Source organism: Rhamphochromis longiceps, linkage group LG13, assembly GCF_057381845.1.
Source record: "Rhamphochromis longiceps isolate RC_006_pf linkage group LG13, R_longiceps_female_GT1.1, whole genome shotgun sequence".
NCBI lineage: Eukaryota > Metazoa > Chordata > Actinopteri > Cichliformes > Cichlidae > Rhamphochromis > Rhamphochromis longiceps.
In genome coordinates this window covers 26,167,487-26,192,742 of record NC_140569.1, presented here as the reverse complement: position 1 = coordinate 26,192,742, position 25,256 = coordinate 26,167,487, and the positions used below count along the sequence as shown (strand labels likewise).

At 41.2% G+C, this 25,256-nt stretch overlaps 1 protein-coding gene across 1 annotated transcript; it reads left to right on the top strand.

The window, feature by feature from the left end:
- LOC146655973 (heparan-alpha-glucosaminide N-acetyltransferase) lies at positions 1-25,087 on the top strand. Its single transcript, XM_085428742.1, has 18 exons — positions 1-126; positions 420-514; positions 2,589-2,710; positions 3,542-3,657; positions 5,356-5,425; positions 5,517-5,583; positions 7,513-7,595; positions 10,424-10,500; positions 11,333-11,363; positions 11,471-11,631; positions 14,599-14,711; positions 15,093-15,214; positions 15,862-15,985; positions 16,082-16,168; positions 18,722-18,799; positions 21,699-21,769; positions 22,848-22,960; positions 23,417-25,087. The coding sequence occupies exons 1-18, from the start codon at positions 45-47 to the stop codon at positions 23,596-23,598; spliced, it is 1,794 nt and encodes a 597-aa protein (XP_085284868.1). The 5' UTR covers positions 1-44; the 3' UTR covers positions 23,599-25,087.
- The last annotated feature ends 169 nt before the right edge of the window (positions 25,088-25,256 follow it).

Here is a 25,256-nt window from a genome sequence, read left to right as displayed (position 1 = left end):
GTTATAAAGATGAGCAGTAGACAAGGCTGGTTACGGCTAGAAACATGGAGTCCAGGACGCTGCTACATGCAAGTCTAACTTTGTTAATCCTCTTTACCAGCGGCATCGGAGGACACATCGAAAATGGTGAGGAGGGTGGGGATCGCTCTGGTGAAGGCATCTGTGCACAAATGTCCTGGTAGTAGCAGCAAAAACTGTACTGTCTATACTCTTTTGATCTTCTTGTGAAAGTCACTGTTCGGTCTCCTTAATTCTGGTTTGAATTGAATTACAACAAATGGACATGTCAGTATGGGAATTTAGTCAGTGTCACGCTCACAGTGGTGATAGTGATTAGATGCCATGTTCTGTCATCTTGTCTTTATAATGTCCAAGAGAACTCTCAGCTAATAAATCAGGCCTGTGTTAAATCTATGCAGGCTCTCATCTGAAAATGGATCAGGCTTTGCTCATATTTCATAACCAGCTGACTGAAGAAGTGCATGCTTCCTACACATCAGATTACTGCTACAAGGTAAAGAATATCCACCGTCACTGTGGTTTTATTAAGACACAGCATCAGCAGGAAAATCGCTTTCAGTTCCTCAAAAAGTTTATAGTCACGCAAACTGATCTTAGCAAACATACAGATGCAGTAAAGTTAAACATTGTAATTCACTGTGAAGTTGTTGTCAAATTTCACATAAGGGAAATGTGTGATTTTCTCTCCTTTGTTATAAAATGAGCTTGATTGTCTCTGAGAGGAATGTGCTGTGGGTACAGCGCTACAGTTACTGCTGGAAAAAGCAACCATGAATTATTAAAGACATCAGGAAACGTAAAGGGAACATCATAAAAACATCACGAGACATATGAATATACGTAAAACCAGATAAACCTGTATGAAAAAACAAGACAAGCATAAAGTAAGAAAAATTTAGTGCTTAAAGTCCAAGTATGTGCTGTTCCTTGAATAATTTAACACTGCTGTTCAGCAGCATAATGGAGGCTGGAACATATGATACCTTTTGAACTTTGAACCTTGAGTATGCTTCCTCATGTCAAATGTTTGAATCCTGAGACGAGAGGATGTTACAAGTAAAGTACCTGCTTAGGCAGGCTCTGTATGGACTTGTATTTTTTCATTTCTGAAAATTCATTTGCAGCCATGCTTTTTTAGTGCATTGTTAGATTACTAAACCATGCTGTAATTTCATATTGAATAAGCTTTCTATGATTGCAAAACCGTAACACTATTACTCACTCCATACAGTCTTGGAAAGGAATTATCACTGGGTGTTTCCCAACTTAGTTTGTCAATGAGGAGACCTATTGTTTATACGTAGGCCGTCTTGGCTTGTAAATTCACTGCTCTGCACATTATATTACCATCCAACCTTTAATTATATTTTACTGTGCAACTGTTTTTGAGCCACCTGTCATTTCTTTATATTTTGCTTCCAGGAAGCCAGACTTTTCTTGCAATGTTTTAAAGTGTTCTTGAGCAATATTTCTCCAGGCCTTCTGAAGTTTTCTTTGGACATTGGCTGCTTTTTCACTCTTTTTCAGTCCTGACCAATTCCAGAGGAATGTGTTTTGTTTGTTGAACCACTTAACACTGACCTATGAATCATGCATGCATATAAAAGGCACTTAACTCAAGGGATGGACCAGTGTTGTGTCTACACAGGCAAAGACAGACAAAGAATCAATTTTAAATTTAATCTTTAGGCACTTTGTTAATAGCATCCTCTCATAAAAATCAACAAGGTGATTCCCAGAGCTATTAGCTGGAAACGTGGCATATTGCTCCATGTTCTTAAAAAGTGTAAGGAAACTGGACAAGTGGGGGACAGAAAAGGAAGAAGAAGGAGTTTTATGAGAAATTGTTTTAATGGAAGGCTGGCTGTCTAGAAAAAATTATCCAAGAAAAGAAACAGAGGAAAGGCTGAGGAATGCCAAATTACACAAAAACAGGTCTTACTGAGTGATGAATCCAAATTTTGTCCAAATCCTAGTTGAGCCTGCGTTTCAGTCGATAGTGTTGTCTTGTCAAAATTTATGGAATTATGACCACAAAAAAGAATCATCAAATTTTGATCCGCAATGCAGCACCATGTGGAAAGCATCGCATGGGCAACAGTTTCATTTTCCAGCACGACAATGATCCCCAACACAGTGTCAGCGCTGTAAAAGCGTACCTGGATAGAAAAACCACACGGTGCAAAACTAGCAGTCATGGATTGGCCTCCTCAGAGCTCGGACCTCAACGTTATTGAAGCAGTGTGGGATCATCTTGACAGAGAAAAGACCAAAAGGCAGCCAACATCCAAAGAAGAGCTTTCAATTTCCTTCAGGAAGCCTCAAGAACTCTTCCAACAGACTACTTAAAGAAATTACAAGGAAGCTAGAAGTTCAGACTGTGTTGAAGATTAAAGGAAGATTAAATATTGACTTTCTAGCTTGTCTGAATTGTACTATTTTTTCCCTTTTTGCACATTCCTTTAAATCATTAAATCAAATTAGTCTTTTACTTACAAACAATTATTCATTTTTATTAAGTTAATGCTAGGCCCATTTAATTATTATTTATTTGTTTTGCTTTTCAGTGTTTGTACCAACATTTGGTCACAGTGAAACCCAACAACAATAATGCTTCTGCAATAATCAGCACCAAATTTACTCTGACAGTACAAGTGGAATCACAAACCAGGAATGCAACCTTTTGCAGGTAACAAGTTAAACATTTGTTCAAGATGGTACTTAAAACAAATTAGATGCAAGTTGTCTCTCGTTTGCTTGTTTGCCTGTGAAAGTGCATTGCTCTTGTTTTAAGATATAATATAGTGTGGTGACATGATTGCATCAGCAGCCTGTGAAATTATTTACAGGGTTGGAGGAGTAACCCTGACCCATTTTCTGGACCTGAGTTATGCCCTCCCTTAAACCACCTCACAGTGTATTGATCACAGGCTGTTTTGGGGTTAATAAGACCTGACATTCCAATATTGATGAAAAGGGCTCATTAAAGCTTGAAAGCCACATGTCCTGGGGAAGAATCAGCTGGGATGTTAAACAGTTAGGACAGATCTAATATGTATAAACACCCAGAACATCCCACACAGGAGGGCAAAGCTTTCTATTTTGGGGCCACCTCTAAGCGATGGTGCACCATGAAAAGCCTTTGTGCTTTTTATGTCCTTTCAAAGGGCTGGGTCTTCTTAAATCAATGCTGAGGTCTCTAACCAGCCTGTGTTGCTATTGATTTACTTTTCCCAGTTTGAAAAAAACACTCCAAGTGATAGCTAGTATGTCATCCCAACAGTGGATCAATATGAGCGAGTCTTGCACAGGGATGTTTTTTTTGGGGCCTGAAACTGGAGACGGTGAGAAGACAGGGGCATGCACTTTAAGCCTTCAGACACTAGGTGGTGCTCCTGAGCTTTATAGTTGTGCTACTGCAGCAGGAGAGCAGCAATGTGCTTTTAAAGAAAACAGTTTAACCGGGCATCAAATAGGAGCTTTTAAGACTTTGTGACTATTTCACTGTTTTTCCATGCAGATGGAGTCAAACGTATGAGGAAGGTGGTCACTACTCTATTTGGATTTACACCCTAGATGCAAATAATCGCAGCTGCACTCACATTGTGGATAGAAGACCAAATAATGCTTATCTGCGTAAGTACGCAGCACTACTGAAAAATACATGAGGACAAATTTCCATGTTTTGAATCCCTGACCGACACTGCTGGGATTCAGCTGTGAGGGCGCAGTGACAGCAAAGGTACCTGTCTGCAAACTCCAGCCAAGCCTTTGATCCCATTAATTGAGTCAGCAAAGAGGAGAATCACTGCTTTTGTCCACATCCACTGAGCAGCAGTTCTCATCCATCTCTTGGGACATGATGTGTATTGATCAGATCAGACTCGCTTTCTTGAAAAGGGATAAAAGAAAAGCTTTTCTGCTTGTTTTGAAGGCCTGCTTCTGGCTCGTAGAGCATTGTGGGTAATACATTAGGGAGTGTGGAAGGATTAGGGCGTAATGGGATTTTGAAAGCGCCTCTCTCCATAATGCACACACTACTTAACAATATTGCAGATTATGTTGTAGATCAGACTTTTAAGGCCAAGTAGCCATTATCTGTTATGGTCAGTGTGACTGCACCTCTCACAGTATGATGATCTTCCATTAGCTCCACAGACCGGTGATTATACAAACTCCCCATAGGAATTGTTCACCTTAAGTAACGGTCTGGTCAGCAGCTCAAGAAAGGTATGAGGTGCTCTGCTAGGGAATTTTAAAAGTTTACTTCAGTGTCTGAGATTGATTGGCCACAGAGCAGCATGAGATCATTTCTTTAAGCATATGTTTCTGTGAAGCTGCTATCAAATGCACCCTTTAATCGTGTTAGTAGTGTATTCTGTATCACACCACAGACCACAAGTCACCTGCAGAGCCCTTAATTCTTACAAGGAAATCTACAGGATCGACTCCTATTAAGTCTTTGTTCGACTTTTATACATCAATGAACTCAAATTAATTCAGTTGTTTCAGTGTCTACCATTCATTTTCTATTTATACCAACGGTTACTGATGGAGCGAGCATGTCTGTGGCTGAGCTCTAATGTGGTTCATGCGCTGAGAGCTTTGTGGTGTTTTTATGAATGGACACCAGAGATGCCATGACTTTTCCGAGGAGATTAAGTGACCGCTCTTTGTTCAGAGTGGATGTCCTTGTGTGGATTCAGCTCGGCTTAAAATGGCATCTTTTTGTTTGTTCTTCCACTGCGTGTACTCTGCTCTCCTGTGCTTTGACGAAAGAAGACCATGTGGAGATTTCATAAAGCCTAGGTAGTTTTATAATCAGTACTACAGGTGTAAAATATCTCCCTTTGTTTGCAAATCGGTGGCTTTCAGAGCTCTATTCCTTTTTTTGGGGGGGGCAAACAAAATCCATCTTCGCTACAGTGTTTGTGCCCTCTTGCACTGTAAACCTCAAGTTGACCCTGCTCCTATCTGTGCTGCCCTCCGGCAGTCTGGCAAAGTCATTGTTTTCTCATCCTTGTTCCAGCACAGCCTTACATTTTCATTTTCACATGCCTGCAGGGTTAGATTACCCGCAGTGATTACTCCTCGGCGGCTCAACCAAGACTTTTTCATTAGGTTCTTGTTTGTCACTTGAGGGATCCCCTTTGACATTGGTTGACTGAAAGACAGCCACAGGGGAGCCCACAGGCTAGTATAGCAGACAGTTTGGACTGGCAGTCATCCCCTTTATCCCCACTCAGATCCTGGTCTGATAGAGATGTAGTGTATAAAGTTTCTGACATGGACAGAGAATGGTACAGAATGATTTCCTTTTACTTATTTTTCCAGCTATTTTGGTGGCAGCACTCCTGCTGGCTGTAATCGCTCTGTTATTCGTTGTGATACCCTACATCTGCAGGTACATGTGTGTTTTTTACATCATCTGCAAGAATCCTGCACTGATTGCTTTTCCATCAGAACCGGGCAGCCTAAAGTTTTTCTTTTTCCAGGAGGCGTTGTACATCAAAATTTATAAAGACTATTTGCTGCCAAGGCCCACAGCATTCAGAAGAGAATGTAAGTTAAATGCTGCTTCTAATAAATATATTACATTAGATTTTTTTTTATGTCAGATGAGATTATATTTTGATTAAATAAGTCATAAACAGCTCAAAGTATGTCCATTATGAGTTTAAATTAAAAAGCAAATTATTTTTTAAATATACAGTAAATCTTTGCTACTGTTCTTGAAATACAAAATATAAAGTAACTACACAATCTCTTTCATGTAGAAACCTTTTTCTGGTAATCAAATATTGTTTGATCCAGCAGTTAAACTGCGCCATTATCATTGGCCGGCTATGCAGCCCGAGATGCATTCTAAAATTGCTCTGAGGCTCCAGTCATCAAGCCGTTTGGGAGACACTAATGGAGTGATTGATATAAATGTTAGCAGAGCCAGTTACACAGCAGACTTACATAGAAAACGATACAGTGTTGTATCCGTCCAATCATCGGGCTTCATGGCAAGAGCTGCCATGTATTTTCAGTGAACATGAATAGCTCCTCTCATTCTTTCAAGCAAAATGTCTCTGGCTTCCATATGTTGTCTGGATGGCACGCAAATCCATCACGACATATTAGCGCGGGTGTCTTCCTGCTCTGGCTCTTTAAAATGCTGCATGGAGGCCAGCACGCCAGGCTAATCCAACTGAGAGGGCAACAGGCCAGAGTCATCGAAATGTTGCCTTTCACACAGTGAGAGGGGGGGGAAGACGCGGGGCGGAGAGAATTTTGAGGAGTTGTGAATGAGGAAGCAGTGAACCTTTGACTTTATCAGTATTTTTAAACAAGTTTGCTACCTGTTGCTACCTACAAATAAAAAGCCAAATGTGTTGCCATTTTATGTACAGTGTGCAAAAGTCTCCACTTAGTTCTTTATATTTTGCTTCCAAGGAGCCAGACGTTTTTGCAATGTTTTAAAAGTGCTCTTGAGCAAAAGTTATCCAGGTTTTTTCAACCTGTCACAAAAACACATGACATAAAATAGAATTTTTACACTGACGAGGTAAATTCCCAAACAGCTTTTAGCTGGAAACATGGCACATCTTGGCACGGTCTGCAGGATGTCCCTAAAAATGTAAAGAAACTGGAAAAAAGAAGAAGTCACAGGCCTGAAAGGCTACATACATAAACTGTCATGTTCTTAAGAAAATTCTTAAGAAAGTGAAACAAGGAGAAAATACTGCGGTAGGACATCAAGTCTTATGGAAAGATGAATCCATGGTTTTTATTTATTTTTTATATATTTGGAGGAGTTCAGCAGAGATGATTATCTATAACCATCTGTAAAACAAGGTGGAGGTTGTGTCATGTTTTGAGGTTGCATTTCAGTCGGTGATGTTGAGGATCTTGTAAAAACTGATGCAAGTATCAATGTAGAAAATGAATTTTCAGCATGATGGTGACCGTACCAAATACTGACTTTAAAGCTTGTTAGGAATAGTGCAGTTTATCCCTCATGTATTGTATTTCCATGTATTTTATCACAGGTCAACAAAACTCTGCCCCCGTTTTCCCATTTCCCAAGTAAAATCTAAAGAAATGAGCCCACTTTACATTAACTGGCCAGCAAGCAAAGACAGACAGCAGCACCTAGTTAATAAAGCAGAGCATTAAGCTGCTTAAGAATAACTCAGAGTGTTGTGCTTCATGTTTTTGGAACATTTGTGTTATCAAACTTTATGATTTGTTAGATGTCAAAAGTGTTTCTTCTTCTTCCTTTATTGATTTTTTTTTGCTGATTAGAAAACTATCTAGATATGAAAAATATGTAAGTTTGATTTGGGGTTTAAATATCTGCTTAAGCGACCTTAACCCTAAAAGTGCAACAATGAATGGAGCTTAAAGCACTGGTAATTGTCAAATCCCCTTAAGTAACCCACACTGGTGTTTTATCCCAGTGAGTGTTGACATTATTTTGTCTCCCTGCTGTTTTTTCTCCAGGAAGAATCACATGCTAGTGAAACTGCACACGGTGCTGTTAAAGCTAAACCAACACGTCTGCTCTCCCTGGATACTTTCCGAGGGTATGTTCACCTTCAACAGTCATTCGTGTTTATCGCTCTATCACCACATGGAGCTCGTTCACATGTTAATTCTTTTTAGAGAAGTTTGAGGCATCATAAAGATCTACAGGCCTGACATAATGAATAATTACAGGGGTCACAGTCTGGCCACATGCTCCTTCAAGCTTTTGTTATCAGGCGGTATAGCTTTGGGCATGGTTTCTGACAGCAGTGTGTGTTGGGTTTGGAACAGTGTGTTTCTGTTGGACAGGAGTGATGCATGTGATTGAATCTGGGCTCCCTGCTCGCCTTAATTGTGGCCTAGGGCTAGACACAAAGCACGCCTCTCTGGAAACAGGATGCTGGTGTGGCTTTGACCTCCCCCTCGCCAAATAATTGATGTAATAATACAGTCAACATATCAGCACACATCCACCCAGCAATAGATCTCCTGCCAAACTGAAGAGCGAGAGGAAATCCAGCAGCACACAGGCAGCATCCAGCAGACAATTGGCATCTTCTCCATCTGTGGCTTCCTTTTGGACGAGGAGCCAGCTGAAAATCACCGAGCATATGTGGCGGGCTGAAAATACAACATGCTGTTATTTAGTTTGGGAGCTCAAGCGCTTGAGTGCATTTTCAGAATCTGTATGAGTTCAGGGGGAGGATACATTTCAGTTTTATTTCCCTTCATTTCCACTTCCTGCCTCAGTCCTCCTCAATCTCGTTAGCTGAAATGTCACTCCGGGGTTACAGGTGCGTACGTCCTGAATGGTAATACCGGAAACGCTCCTACCTGGCGTCACACTTAATCAAACTGTGACTCAGCTCTAAAGATTAACGCTGTGTGCGCCTCCTCAGACCCATGACTTATGATCCCTACCCCCGGATAAGTAACAGCTTTCTACAGAGAACAGACACATCAGTCATCTGCCATAAATGCTGAGACATTTCTGAAGCCAAACAGCTTTTCTTCCCAGCTGAAAGGTTTTTCTGATCATTGCTCGGGCTCTCCTGACATGATATACAGAGAACTGTGGCGTATGGTCGCACGTTAATTTTTCTAAAAGGATTTGGATTTTAATCTTGTGCCACATTGCTAAAAGCCTTTCACCAGTTTCGTCACCGTTGAAAATTGCACTGTCAGTAGTTAGCAGCAGCATACAACTGACGGAACAACTATTACAGCAAAACCAAGAACTGTGAGCCGCATTTAACAGCAGGTGGCTGACTCATTCTGTGCCTTATTTTGACTGAGATCCAAGTTTTCCTACATATTGGGTTTCAGATACGCTCTGATGTTTGGCCACAAAAAAATAGAACCTTGGCTTTTCAACTGTAGTTGTAATTTATTATGACTAGATTGGGTGTCCGTGTACTTGATATGGCCAGTACAGTGGGTAACTCAACACTGTGCAGGGATAGACTGCAGCTATCCATTAGCAATGGGGGGAAAGTACTAAGCTGATACTCTAATTGGTAATGCATGTACAATGATTCAAATCAAAGACGTCCATAAGTGTCTATCAGTGAGTCATAACTGGCTGTCAGTGCTGCAACAGACAGGTCTCTCTGTAATCTGTTAGCTATAAATCATTCCTGCTCATTCCCAGAAAGGAATTAAGTCTATTACTAAAGTGGCAAATGTTCACTGCAGAGCTTCAAAGGCATATTAACAACCTAAACTTGATTAGGAACCAAAAAAAAAAAAGAAAATGCCTGCTGTGTCAACCTGCACCTTATTAACTTTGATCCAACAGAAAACAAAGAGTTCCTTAGTGTACATTATGTTAATTGAGCACTCATCATAATTAGCAGCCTGTATTGTCACAGATGTGTGGCATATGTAAAGTGATGGGGGTCTCATTTCCAATCGGACAGCGGGGAATTTTAATTATAAGTATGGCCAATAATCTGGGATATTACTGCAATTTTCACAGGGTCTCATCTGGCTGGCGATTTAACCTTTGTCTTTGTTGCCATGACAACTAATGGATGCGTTCATCAAAATTTACACGATAGCTTGTGTGCGTGTGTGTGTGTGCATGTGCGTGTGTGTGTGTGTGTGTGAGAGAGAGAGAGAGGAAGAGAACATGGACACATGCAGCAGGGTTTACTCTGCTTTAATAGCCCTTTTGAGATGATAGTGACCGATTAAAATCTTGTATCAGCAGGTTGGGGCTAAAAGAGCAGTAATGGCTTCAGTGCAGCTCTTAATTGAATCTAGGCAGAAAAACAAGAGGAGGCAGAGGTAGATACAGTGCACCTTATCAGGCAGGCTGTTTCTTAAAGGTTGTCGTAATGTTGTTACGACCCCCCCCCTTTATGATTTTATTACTCTTTTTGATTACGCACGAAAACATAAATTCACGTATTACAGATGGTGAAAAGATTCAGCCTGGCCCAGATCATTGCATTACCGTGCAAGTTTGTGTTGTGACATGTTTCTGACATGCAACGCAAACACCTTTTTCCCTCCAGTGTATGATTCAGTGAAGCACTCCATCACGTGCGCTGTGTTTCAGCAGACTCGGCCAGTGCTAAAGTATAAAGTGTATCATATATTAGATGCAAAGTCTTTAGTCAGCACTCCTGCTTGAGGAGATCCAGAGGACAAGCGTTCATTTCCTGAGTGATTCATAATGCTTAGATTGCATTACCTTGTATTTGGAGGGAGACTGAATAAAAGCCCCTCTTGTGTTCTCTTTAACTTTAATTCAGAAGTTAATTTTTAATTATAATCAAGGATTGCACTTGAATAATATATTTTTATTGACAGTTTTTCAGCCTCACTCACACATTTTCTTCATTTGTTCTTTCCTGGATATCGACTTGTATTGTCTTTATAGGTTTTCCCTGACTGTGATGGTGTTTGTGAACTATGGTGGTGGAGGCTACTGGTTCTTTCAGCACGCACCTTGGAACGGTTAAGTACATGATGCACGTGAATTGACATAAGGGAAAACTAAATCAGTTGCTTGTACCCTACAGCCCGCACCTTACTCCCTGCACACAACGATGATGCAGCAATCGCCTGATCTTCAGCGGCGAAATCCTCCCCATAGTGTTAGCAGAGTTTTCTGACGCGTTGTCACTAATTATGATGAATGTAGTTAAGAAAAACACAGGGTGTCATTTCTCATACAAGCAAAATCAACACCATGATCCATAGATGTTTATTCTTGTTAATGATCAGGGAGGAGAGGAGGAGGATTTAAATGACAGCTGGAAGAAGATGAGGGAGGAGGAAGGAATGAGTAACACTCCAATGTTATGATAGCCAGTATTGAGGTACTCTTAAGCAAGGCATCTTGGTTGAAGTAGAGATTTTGGTTGAAAAAGTATTTAAAACAAGAAAAAGTAAATATTCTTATAAACTTTCTTTTTTTTGTTTTAATTTCAGTTTCAATTTTTTCTCGAAAATTCCTGTAATTGTTTATGGGTGTTCACAATTTTAACTTTGTAATAGCTTTTTTTGCCACATGTACAGAGGTGCATTGATTTCAGAGCTGGATTGATTAATCTTCGCCTGGCTGCAGGACTGCTGCTGTCACAGGAGTGTAAATATTTATTAATCACGCCTCTTCAAAATGGAAAGTTAATGACAGAAGCAGCGCTTTAAGGACGGAGCATTGTTTTTAATTCATCTTATTGTCTTTGTGTGTATGGAAGGGCAAGAACTGTAAACTCTCTGATGAGATCAAGTGTGTGTTGGTCTGTTGGTATTAATTGATTTTATGCTTCTGAAATTGTTGCAGGTCTAACTGTGGCGGATCTTGTCATGCCATGGTAGGTTTGGCACAAGGGGCCTGACCTATTTAACGTCTTTTACTACTTTTCTTGTTTGTACAGTTCATATGTGGGTTTGAATGGCATAATCCTGTTATGTCTTCCAGGTTTGTGTTTGTAATTGGGACCTCAGTGGTTTTGGCTTTCAGTTCCATGCAGAGGAGAGGAGTTAGCCGCCTGCAGCTGCTACGAAAAATCACCTGGAGAACAGTCGTCCTCTTGCTGCTCGGCTTCTGCTTTCTCAACTACTCTCCCAAAGACGGACCACGTAGGTGCACATTGTGTATTCTGATTCTCAGTCAAACTAAATCCTCATATGTGTGTATCTATCGATCTATCGATCGATATGTACTTTTTCAGGTCAGTTACACTACGCAGACTCCAGCTCATGTAGTAATATGTTCGCATACAGCAAAGCAAGTTTATTAGCACAGGTGGGGACAAGGATTTCTGTGTGGTAATACACCCGCTCATGTGCAAGCTTGAAGGCAAAGTGCATTTCCTGTAAATTGAGCAACATCAAATACTTTTGACACAGATGTCGTAACTAGATATTTCATTCGTCACTGCAACCAGTAGCTGCTGAATTCATTTTTTTAGGTGAAACTGAAATGATGAGTTTAGCTTTTCAAATGTGATAGCTACTTTTTTTTTTTACAGTCAAGTAAATTTCTTTGTTTGTTGGTCTGCGACAGAGATGTTAAGTGGGTTGATCTCCTGATTTGAGATAAAAGCCAAACTTCATGGCTGGGTCAGGGTTAAAGGAGAGGAATAATGCTGAAAATCCCCCATCCACCTGGGATGCAAAGGGCGCCCTTCACACATTAGCTATCTGTGGTGCTAATGGACTTTCCTGGGTGGATGTCTGCTTAACTGGGTTAACAAAAATATTGTTGTTGTGTGTGCAGTCTCAAAATCCAGCACCAGGGGACGTTTAACAGAGGCAGATAGAGCAAAAACAACCGCTGTGGTAATGGACAATTACAAACAGATAGTGTTACAGCCGTCAGCTCCACGCAGCTGCTGTAGACTCTGCTGCTGGAGCTGGTCACAACAGCACACTGACTTTTACCATAAACTGCAGCTTTGCCCTCTGTCTCCAAGGACGTCCTCTGCAGCTCAGTCGCAGAGCTTGATCTAATAAGAGAATGGAGTCACATTAACTCAATATGTTAAATGCTTTTCAATGTCAGAAGAGAGAAAAGGAGGTATTAACCTTTGACATCAAATAGGAGTAATTTCAAAAACCCTACCGTGGTTAGATGTCCCAAAAAGTGGTCAAAGCAGATTCATATTAAAAACCTTGAAATGTAGTTACTTTATTCTCGAAATAAATACAAACTTACTATACAAAATATGATTTGGATGAGATGCGTGAGGCGTGAGAGTTGATTCATTCAAACCCCTGCCACCGAGTTGCCTTAAGAGGACGTTCGAACACAAAAAACCAGTCGTTTTGAAAAGTTCTGGCTGCCCTACTTTTTTAGTGGCTTTTTCAGTTTTGCTGACTACCAACATATTATAATATTGTCTATCTATCACTGAAAGTGCTCATAGATTGGAAGCAGACAGCTTCAGTTAAATAGTATTGAACGTCAAAAAAGGTGTCCGTTACACACAAACACAAAGAAAATGCATAAATGTGGGAGAAAAACTGTGTTACAGTCTGCTGCAGCTTACTTTCAAACTCTTGTGTAAATGGATTCAACTTAAAATGATAATTCTTATTAAACATGAAATTTTCCCATTTTGCTCTTTTCTGCTATTTGATTCTTAATTATTTATTCTAATACTGTGCAAAAGATTTGAACCATCCTAGATTTCTTTATATTTTCTTCCAGGGTGCCAGACTGTCATGTTAATGTTACCACTGAGCCACTAAAGGCTGATAGTGTATTGTCATCAATACAATTGACTGCTTTTTCACTAATTTTCAGTCTAGTCCTTGTGCCTAACCATTTCCAGGGATGCTTGTTTGTTACGCTCTTTAACAAACAATTAAAGAACCGAATCTTTAATCTTTGTTACTTTGTTCTGTAACTTGTCACAGAAACACATAATTTCTTCCCATTTGTGTGAGGAGAGCGCTGCGACGGTGACTGTTAGCAGCCTTCTGTTAAACACGGTGGAGGCTCAGTCATGGTTTGGGCCTGCATTTCAGCCAGTGCTGTTGGGTATCTTAGCAAAATTGATAACATTACGAATGCAGGAAAGTACCATCAGATTTTGATCCACAATGCAGTATCATCTGGAAAATATCTGGTTAACAACAGCTTCATTTTTTCAGCATGGAAATGATGACAAACACAACTCAGCACAATCAGCAAAATGATACCTGGATAGAAAAACGCAGTGAAACACAATTAGTCAAGGATAGGTCTCCATAGAGCCCAGACTGAAGCGGTGTGGGATCATCTTTACAGAGAACAGAACAAAAGGCAGCCAACATCCAAAGAAAAGCTTTAACTGTCCTTCAAGAAACCTGGAGAACTACTCCTGAAAACTATCTGAAGAAAGCTTTCCTAAGACAGTTCAGGCTGTGTAGAAAAAATATATTGACTTTCGATCTCGTCAAAATTGTCACATCAAACTCTATTTTTGCCTTATATGTATAGAGGAATGAACAATGGCTCAATACTTTTGCACATTCCTGTAGGACGTGATAATTTTATCAGGCGACAGACACAGTCAATTATCTCTGCAGGGGTGTGTAACATATATCTTTAACTAAAGTGTCATTAGTAAGAGCTTCCCCTTTTCCTGCGAAAGAAAAGATTTCCGCCTCTTATTTGATTTGTCCGGATCAATGATTGGGATCATATTGTTTTTACGGCACTTTGCGTGGCAAAGAGGTTTTCAATTAGCTAATGTGTAGATTACCATCAATCTCTCTCCAGCAGCAGCAAGTCCTATCCTTCCCAATTTGGTGAGACCGAGAGATAACTGTTGATGAATGTTTGATTAGCTACCCTCTTTCTTGACATGTTCGTATCCTGAAGGCTGACATGAGCTCTCTCCAGCCTTTATGCCGTACATCAACTTGCTATCAGAAGTAGTTGTAGTAATAGTGGCGTCGGGATAATTGGGAAAATTCTTGATTTCTTGTGTCTACAGAAATGACTTAATATGCGTGCTTTTTGTGAATTATAAGTTCATATGTTATTTAAATCACTGTCTGTCAGTATTAAGGTGCCACAGTGAGCGTTCATGCTGTGTGTTCTTCACTGTGCTCTAGTGTCCTGGTCCTGGCTGAGGATCCCAGGAGTGCTGCAGCGTCTGGGCTTCACCTACTTTGTTCTGTCTCTCCTGCAGACTTTCTGGGGCCAGAAAGAAATCCCACTGACTGCGGTGAGCAGTTCTGTCAAGTTCAGTTATTTCAGTCATTACACACAAGAGAAAAAATTAAAGGAGTCTAACCTGAAAAAGCACACGAATAACAAGTCAAAGAGTCGATGGACCTGTGAGTTCAGTGCAGTGGAAGTCTTTGTTGAACAGTTCAACAAGTTCCATCCATTCGTTACGTGCGGAGCTCAGATATTCGTCCAGATTAACAGACAGACATCTCTAAAGCTCCAAGAAGAGTTAAAAATGTTTAGTAATTATGAATTTGTTGTGTATTCAAGTGGACCAATCTATCCCAAAACTTAGTTTAATGCTAAAAAAATACCTAAATGCGAAACAGTTTTGGACCTAAAAACAAAAATATTATGTGCTTTATGTATGATGCAGTATAACGGGTGGAACCCGGTCCAGGATATTCTCCTTTACTGGCCGCAGTGGCTGATCATCATCCTGCTGGAGACTTTGTGGCTGTGCTTAACTTTCCTCATGCCTGTTCCCAACTGCCCCACGTAAGTCTGGACATGACTCCCACTGTCATATAGCATTTCAGGTCAAATCTCCTCACTAATGCATCGTACACTTAAGCTAAAAGCATAAATTTCCTATGTGTCGAAGCTGAGATAATCTCCAGTTGGGCCTGTTTGTGCTGCAACAGTGTGAGTGTGCACCTTGTGTTGCAGGTGTTATGAACCGTTGTGATTTATGGGCCCGTGGTGGATGCTTCAGAGAGCCTAATTAGCCAATCTCAGTCTGTCATGTGCAATAAGAGGAGCGGAGGCAGAGGATCCATCTTCCTCGCTCTGTGTCTTCTGCTTTTTGTCTTTTGTTTTGTTTTTTCCTTCTCTGTGACCCTGCATGACATCACGTTTACAGTACTGTGGGTTCAAGCTGTAGCACTTTTTACTCTCAGTCCTTCTGTGTCTTTTCATCTGATTGAGTTTTGGGTTTTTTCTTCCTTGAACGTGAATGTGTGGTGGCTTGAGACACAACTGCTATACAGGGTTTAAGAATATTAAAATCACCTTTGGTATTAGAACACCGAGCGTTCTCTGCTGCATCTGGGTATTGTGTTTTCATATAAACACAAAACACTTCATTAAACATTGTTTTTTGTAATAACTACAGCTACAATAATTATGTTCTTGTTTGATAACAGAGGGTATTTAGGAGCCGGTGGAATTGGCGATAACGGGCTTTACCCAAACTGCACGGGAGGTGCAGCGGGATACATCGATAGGTGGATGTTTGGTGATAACATGTACAGATACCCCACGTGCAAAGTAGGAATGTTCATCACATATTGCAATACAATGCTTCTGCTATAAACCAATGTAGGTGAAATTATAAACTGCATGGTTTTGTTTTGCTTTTTCCAGGAAATGTATCGCACCACACAGCCCTTTGACCCAGAGGGGGTTCTGAGTACCATCAACTCCATTGTCATTGGATTTCTAGGGATGCAGGTAAGATCTAAGTTTCTCCTGTACGATGCAGTGAGTGGCATGAGTGGCAAAAAAAAAAAAGTCTTAGTCCTGCCTTTGTATTTTTTTGCGCAGCCTTAATAAATGGCTTGCTTCTGCCAAGTTTAGTCCAAGTGTCTGCATTTTTAGTGACCTGCATAGGCAGATCTTGACAATTGTCCAATCCACCACATCCCAAAGGTTCTGTATTGAATAGAGACCTGATGACTGTAGTGACCACCTAAGAGATGATTTGAGCTTTATAATATGCTGCGTGTACCCACCAGGTGATATGTACACTGTGGTCACAAAGCGATGGACTGATTGGCAACAATACTCAGGTTGGCTGTGAAGAAGAATGCTCAGTGGGTACTGAGTGTGCCAAAAATATTTCCGACACCTGATAACAGCACCACCACTAGCCTGAACTGTTGATACAGTGCAGGACAGATCCACTCATGTGTTTTTTATGCCAAATCTGTATTTGTTCACTATTCATTTAGGTAAAATTACCTATGCCATACATAGCTTTGGTTAAATTGTTTAAATCAGCTTTTAAACTCTGCAAAATCCATCCATCCATCCATCTTCATCCGCTTTATCCGAGGCCGGGTCGCGGGGGCAGCAGCCTAAGCAAAGAGGCCCAGACCTCCCTCTCCCCAGCCACCTCCTCCAGCTTATCCGGGGGAACACCAAGGCGTTCCCAGGCCAGCCGAGAGATATAATCTCTCCAGCGTGTCCTGGGTCTGCCCCGGGGCCTCGTCCCGGTGGGACATGCCTGGAACACCTCACCCAGGAGGCGCCCAGGGGGCATCCTTGTCAGATGCCCGAACCACCTCAGCTGGCTCCTTTCGATGTGGAGCAGCAGCGGCTCTACTCTGAGCCCCTCCCGGATGGCCGAACTTCTCACCCTATCTCTAAGGGAGAGGCCAGCCACCCTTTGGAGGAAGCTCATTTCTGCAAAATTAACAAGCTAAATGTCCCAGTCCTCTTTAATGTGGACAACACTCATGGTCATGTGGTTGCTGGAGTCCAGCCCAGCTGGTAGACTGGCATCCTGTTCAGGTTGTAACCCGTAACCCAGTATCACAGGGCTAATATGTAGAGACAGTGAACTGCTGGCATTCATATTTACACCAAGTTAGAATCTCTAGTTAACCTAACGTGTGTCTTTGGGCTGCTTGAGAAAGCTCGATTACCTGGAGAGAGCCAATGCAGTCGCTGGGAGAATCTGTACAGTCCACACAGAAAGACTCCGGCTGGCTTGCGGCTTCAAACCCAGAATCTCTTTGCTGTGAGATGACAATGCTAACCACTGCACCACTGTACTGTTAACTGAGAAAATAGTTGCCATGAATTGATTTCGAGCCTAAAAAATATATGTATGTTTTGTGTTTTCAAAATGCATTGCAAAAAAACCTTAAAGTTTTATTTGCCTCCACTGGACTTGATCCTGAATAGAAACTGTATATTTTAGAGTCTCTGCAGGTTTATAAAACATTAGAAGTACACAACAAAATACTGCAATAATAATAATAAGCCCACTTATTCAAAAAGGTCTTATAAACCCACAACTAGTGGTTTATGGCTCCATCTACCTGATTGTGGTTCTGCCTGATATTTCTTCCTGTCAAACGGGAGTTTTTCCTTCCCACAGTCACCAAGTGCTTGCTCACAGGGGGTTGTCTGATGGTTGGAGTTTTTTCTGTATTATTATATGGTCTTTGCCTTACAATATAAAGCACTTTAGACAACTGTTGTTGTGATTTGGCACTATTTTAATAAAGTTTAATTGAATTCAACTGAACACAAAACTTTCCTGTCAAAAACAAAAAGCAGGCTGAAAATATCTTAGAGACAGGAAATGATCAGAACCTTCTGAAGATGTGACTTTAAAATACTCAGTTTGACTTGATTAGACTGAAAGTTTTAATGGCTTCATTGTGCAGACAGTGATGCTCTTCAGTGTTAATATGTTAATATAAACCTACAGTGTGACTACAGTAAAGATTATGTGACAGATGTTTTCCTGTCTCACTGTAAATGCACAGCTGCCCTACTTTAATGACAAAATGCTGTTAGAAAGTAGGAAGGCCCTTTTTGTTCTTCAGACCTGCGTCTCAGATGGTGACAGTGGCACTTATAACCATTTGGGTTGTGGGAAGGTAACATGAAAAAGTGACCACATTGCTCAATTCCCCGTGGGCGGTTTGCTCTGAGCCCTTCAGTCAGCGAGTCTTAGACGACACGCCAGGTGTCCGCTGGCTTCCTCTGTGTTGGTCCATGCTAATGTTCTCAGCTGAAACATATTCATCATCACCAAATTAATCAGAGGGTGCGGATGACTAACACCCCACATCTGGCTCCATGGGATAGGAGAAACGTGACCGCCATGTCAGGGACGTGGCTTCGACAGCCACATCCCAGGCCTATTTGGTTACCCAAGGGCAAGTACGCGGACACACCGGGTGTTGGTGTTTATGTGGTATTTCTCATTAAAGAGATGAGTGAATAGGCTGTGGGGTCTGTACTTATTTCTGCCTCTTTCTTTCACAGGCGGGGAAAATTATAATTTTCTACAAAAAGATGAATATCCACATCCTGTGCCGATTCCTAGTGTGGACCCTCATCCTGGTACGTGGAGGTTTTAAGCAGAGCTGCTGTAGGAAATGAATATAAAGTCAGTTGTTAATTTAAAACCAAGACACCCAATAACTGTCCTGCTCCTGTGATTCACTCAGAGCCGAGCACTTTTATGGTCTCAGTGTTTCACTTCACCTTGCAGGTAAATTCTGCAACGTGTTTTCCAGCCTCTTGGGTATTAGTCATACTGTAGCTTGCTGAAGTCATTCATTAGCAGGACTTAGCAGAGGACATGTGTGTGATCTCAGTACAATTAAACAACATCCATGTGTGGCTGTGTTTCCGGGCAGACATGGGTATCCGGACCCTCGGGGGAATACACGCTGCGTCTCGTTGCCTCTCTGTGCTTTACATGTGGTTTTGGATTGGAAGAGTTATGCATATTACTTACAGTCTGCTGCAAGCATAAAAGCATCTACTTTAAGAGTATGATCAGTTTAGGAAGCTGCAAGCGAGGTCTCAATAAGCAAACCAAACATGGCAGATTTAAGAAAGGAATTATTAAAGTGCATTCAAACCTAGGATAAAAAGGTAATGCCTGTCTGAAAAGCTTTTAAGGTCATATTTGTTTGAGATTCTGGGTGGTCTTAAAACACAAAAAGAGCCAGGCTGGCCTCCATTTCATTTAGAGGGGGAATGCGTCCTCCAGGGAGAAGCCAAGTGTTACAGGAGATGGCTTGTTTTGTATTTCTAAACCTGTGACAGGAGGCTGCTAGTCTGCTCTAGCAAGACTGACAGACAGACACGTAGGAAGGCTAGTCTCCGCTGAACTGTGCTTGCCACTGTTTTTATGTACGTGCAGCGTGATGCTCCAGAGATATAGCTCATTTGTGAAACGGGGTTAGGAGGAGCCTGCGTGCTGTGGAGGCAGACATCCTGAACCGGCAGCTCTGTGACCTGGAGCGATGATAGAGCTGGAAGAGCTGGCTGCATCGCACGGCCTTTGAAATCAAGCTGCGCAGGACGGAAAATCTGTGCAGCGAAAGAAAAAACACACAGAAGCAGGGAAAGACTTGTCTGAAGTTCTGTAGTTCCAGTATATTTGGGTGCCTTTTCTGTCCAGCTTTGGGTATCAGGTTCCTTCAGAGTGTTACGTGTATGACTGCAAGACGTTTATTTACTTATTTGACACATGAGTTGAAACAGCGTTGAAGGTTCTGGTGTTAAAGAAATTGTTTATTTTATTTACTACTATGTCATAAGGTTTTTCAAGTCAAATCTGTTTATTTTTGTAGTCTAATATGTCCAAAACAATATCTCAGTGAAGTTTTAAAGGTCTGTAACAGCAGCGTTTTTCCATCCAGACAGTATTTTCCAAAAGGACAGTAGGAAGAAACTCAGTGACAGAGTCCTGCTCGTATATGTGAGAATCAATTGAAATTCTGTTGCGAGAATTTAACGTCATTAACCTCACTTCTTAAAGGACAAAGCTCCATTATGTCTCCAGGTGTTGAATCTTATTGACTATCATTGTGCGATGAGTGGCTGGAGGGAGGTGACATAAATTAGATCCATTTAGCTTCTCCCAGCGGCGCACAGTGACAAAGTAGCTCATGCTGTCATAAATAAACATTAGGCTTTAATGTTTTTTCCACTGTATCTCATTGTTTACCAGCTGATAGATGCTGCGGATGCTACTCAAGATTACAGTGTTGGAGGTGCGATATTCTGGATCTTACAGTATTTAGATGTGGCTCGACAGAGTAGCTTAAATCCTGGTTAGCTGAGATAGAAAAATGCAATAGAATAGATTTTCTCACATTGCATCGGCTGGCAGTGAGAGCAGATCATCGTTATTGATTTTAGGAACAGACACGGGAATAAAGAATCAGCGCAGCATATATTTGTTTCACCGTTTCTGCACGTGTATATTTGATTTGACTTTTTTAATCTCAGTGGTTAAGTCTATTTTTGGTTGTATGTCTTACCAACACAGAAAGCAAAATTAGTTTTAGCGATTGGCCTGCTCTTGATATTGACTTTTCTAATAAGATTTCGGCTCAAAGGGGGAGGCAGGAAGCAGAGCCGAGCTGCCTTTTGTTTCAGACATGTGCTCTTAACATTAGCAGGTTTCCTCAGAGGAGGAGAAAACTTATTACTGCACACACCCGACAACTGGGTCGGCGTTAAGCACAGGAAAAACAGAAAGTGTGGATACAGTAAACATCAGGCCATGGTTTATTGTTTTGTGATCTCTGTGGCAGGCTGATATTCACAGGCAGCCATGTGTCTTCCTCATAATAAACAGCAGCCCCTGTTAATTAAAGTCCAACGATCAGGCTCCAGAAGTGAGAGATTGAAATTGAGCGATTGCCCCACATACCAGCCCCATCCCACATCCTGCTGCCTGGATAGCCTGGAGACTCAATCCAGCCCCAGCTAGGCTATTTCCACACCATCGATTCTGTCATCTATACACATGATGGATATCCACCTAACGAGCATGTTTGGATCCTGATCTGCTGTCCTGGGTTTCTCTGTGCAGCACAAAATCTTTCTTCATGTATCTAAATCATACAGGGAGGGTGGGGGATAGTTAAGACTATGAAAGTGCTTACTGATGTAGAGTTGAGCAGATCATGAGTAAATATGAACATGGAGTCAGTTGGGCCTCAGTGTGTTGGACTTTGTAGATGCCTCTCGGTGGTGTTTTACTGTAGTGACAAACCCACGTTTTAATGTTTTTCAGCTCATTGTTTTGGTGTGTTTGCAGTCCTGTCTAGTGTTTTGTGTGTGTGTATAAGTTAATGGACCATGTCCACGTAACTCTCTGATTGTCGGTTTATCTGGTGGACTCTGCTTGATACTGTTGCCTCACGTTTTAGCAGCCCAATACAGATTGCTTTATCGCCCTCCATCGATTTGAAATCTGTTTCATTTCCACCCTCAGGGAATCTCCGCAGCCATCCTTTCTAAGTGCACGCGAGACGGAGGATTTATACCTGTCAATAAAAACCTTTGGTAAGTGCTTCCTGACCCTCTAAATCCAGCCACTTTTCCTCACAAAAAAAGAAAGGATGGGATTTCCAACAGACACAAATCAAGGCTGCTAAAACACGCGTTTACTTACCTCTAACGACAGCTACGGCTGTAAATAATCACCCGGGCTGTTGGGAGTGTGAGGTGTTGCCGTTATACATCCTCCCAACATGATCACGCTTCCTTACGGCCAGCGAAATAAAGAATGCTTCATCCTCCCCCAGAAGCACTCACTCACTGTTTTACCAGCTCTGTGTGATGGAAAGAGCTCAGACTCTGGGAAATGTAACTGTATAACCACAACGCAGTCTTAACTGCTCCCAAACTATTAGAAGCCTTTTTAGAAAAACAAGGCACAGCACTTTGGTAAATGTTTGTAATGATTTTGCATGAAATGTGACACAGTTACCACCTCACACATCGGTTACTTTATGACTCGTGCATTTGTTTCCACTCCCACATTTCCCTTTATATGTGATGTGAATCATTCAAATGTTGTAGCAGGAAGAACGCCATTTCATCTGTGATGTGTAAGCAAATTCCTCATGATGTTCCACATGGGGCATCACTTGCCATTACCTACCTGGCTTTTATAGGCAGTTCATCATGCACAGGTTATTGAGCTCCTGGGTACAAGTCCTTGCCGGGATGTCTAAAAGTAATTAACTCCAAGCTAAGAGTCGTTTTTGGCTCGACTTCAGCTGAGATAAAGAAATAAAAAATAAATGCAGGGAGGCTCTAGAAAGGAGCCATTTTACATGCGATAATATTTCATCATGCATTCTTGCACTTAGGAACAGACAGAGACGTGGTTAGCTGGCACAGCTCCATGAGGCACATGCCAAGGGTCCATATGCTGATGCTATAGACAAGTCCAGCAAACTGCCTCACTGTTTGTAGGACAGACTCTGGGTGTTATTTATCTGCAGCAGAGGATTGATGGACTGAGTGTGTTTACACTGTTCTTCACACCATTCTGCTCAGATTTTAGTGATGCCCAAATGTGCCAAGTAAAATGTTGCTGTTGTAGTAAAGTGTTGTCGATGGTCTGTTTCTTCAGGTCGTTGTCCTATATCATGTGTATGGGCTGTTTGTCTTTCCTGCTGCTGGGAGGCATGTTCTTTGTCGTCGACATCAAGGGCTGGTGGGGTGGACAGCCATTCATATACCCAGGTATGTTTCTTCTTGTACTGACAGGTTGCTTTACAAAGGTGTATGTGCTTTGGTTGGAATAAAAACCTCACAAACGCTGGAACGTAGTTTAAAATATTGACTACAATGACAATTGTGTTTGGCAACTCATTAGCTGATTATGCAAAGACAAACATTTTTCAGCCTAATATAACAAATGTCCTGAAAGCCTTTGTAGGGATTATAGTCTAGGTTTTGGACTTGTGGTCCTCACTCTTTTCTTCCAGTAATTTTTTTGCATTATTGGCCAGACTCCCAGAGAAGAGTTTAAACTGATTAGCTCATTTGGAAAGCTTTTTGGAAAGCATCCCTGCAATAAAGCCTTTACTTTTTGCACATAACTTTAGTCATTCAGCTATTATGGAAAGCAGGGAAAAATCCTTTAAATTGTATAAATCCTGTTCAATAACTTGTCTTTTTTCCACCCCTCTTCCACAGGGATGAACTCCATCTTTGTGTATGTTGGCCACTCTCTCCTGGGCTTCTACTTCCCTTTCAGCTGGGAAATGCGCTTCCAGCAGAGCCACTGGGAGTGGCTCTTTCAAAGCCTGTGGGGGACTGCACTGTGGCTGCTCATCGCCTACCTGCTCTACAGGAAGAAATTTTTCCTCAAAATATAAGCAGGATAATCCATCCCACTTCTGTAGATTGTATTATTTTATATTTTAATTTAAAGGCAGCCTCTAAAGCTAATTTTAAACTTTTTTTTTAAATTTTCCTTTGCTAGAGTATATTATAATCCTTATTTATGTTATACTGGAATTTAGTACAACCATTCAATGGATCCTTACTTTAACTTTCTTCTGATTGGCTGCTCTTTGTAAATAGTAGGTGTGGACAGCTGGTGGGCGGAGCTTTCGAGCTCACAGCCAGAGCTGTGTGTGTCTCTCTGACATCATGCAGACCTGATAATGGAGAAAAACTATTAGAAGCTCAGAAACATTAGGGGCAGTCTGAAGCCTGGACTTTTGGCTCAGGGATGACGTGTATGTATGTTGACCTAATATAATATGAGCTACTAAAATTATTATGTTTTTCTTTTTAAAAGCACTCTTCTCTGTAAATTATAGATTATTAGAGCATCTGTGGGAGTTTAAAAGAGTTTTTAAAATGACCTGCTGGTCTAGGCTTAATTAGTTTAGTTTGCTTTTCTTAGATGCAAACTTACCACACATGTTTTTTATCAAAAGCAAGATGCAGAGCAGTGTACAAAATGTGAAAATGCTGATCAGTGAAACCCATTAAAGCACTGTCCTGTTTCTAAAGAACATGTCTGACGAGCTGTCAGTGTGGGCAGCTAAGGATTCATTTGATAACACTTGTTTTATGCTCAGAATAGACTGATTAAATTAAATATATTGAGGTGGTACTTAACAAATTAGGCCAAGTGATTCCACTACACACCAGGACAACCATTATGAGTCTGTTGCCATGGCCACTCCTCCTGTGTGCATGTGTGTCTCTGTGTTATGTACCATCTGCTGTCCAAGTCACAGTACTATAATTGGGGTCAAGATGCACACAGAGGGGTGTCATCAATGGGGCCGTCACCTTTTGCACTTATTTCATTAGAAAAATCAGGGAAATTACACAAATCCATTTCATCAGACGAGCCCCTCTCAGAGACCCCGAGCCCTTTACATGTGTTCTAGTTTGCACATTTCACACTCGAAGCCTCTTACTTAGTGAAATAGGGTTCATTCTCAGTAATAGATCAGAATATTTCCTCATGACTGACAAGCAGGTTGAGTGATTTATATCTGTATGTATAATGTATATGTACCATTATTGAACGCGCTCAGGTCAGTGTCCCTCAGCACTCTCCAGAAGCAGTAATAACATTGTGTAATATGGTGTAGGGGTTTTGGTAATTGTCTTATGAGCACAAGTTATTTGAATCCCAGAAGGTGCATCTAGCCTTCCTGAACAAGACTCAAATCCTTAATTGCTTTCCAAACTATGGTGCCAGCAATGGAAATGAACTGCTGATTGGTCGAGAGATGAAAATGAAATCGATATACACTCACCACACAGGTCTAAAGATATCTTTTGTGTTTTGCATGCCATCAGAAAGCTTTGTGTTTTAATAGAAGCATTTAGCTGACTCATTCGGAGTAACATCACGAGGAGGTTAAAACCTACGTATCGAAAGCTGCTGCTAATAAAGATCAAAAGGGTCAAAACAAGAATCTATGCTGCCTTTTTTTTATTTATTTTTTTAGCCTAGAGCATTTTTTTTAACTTGCTTAAAGCACATAGAAAACCATTGTGGTTGCAG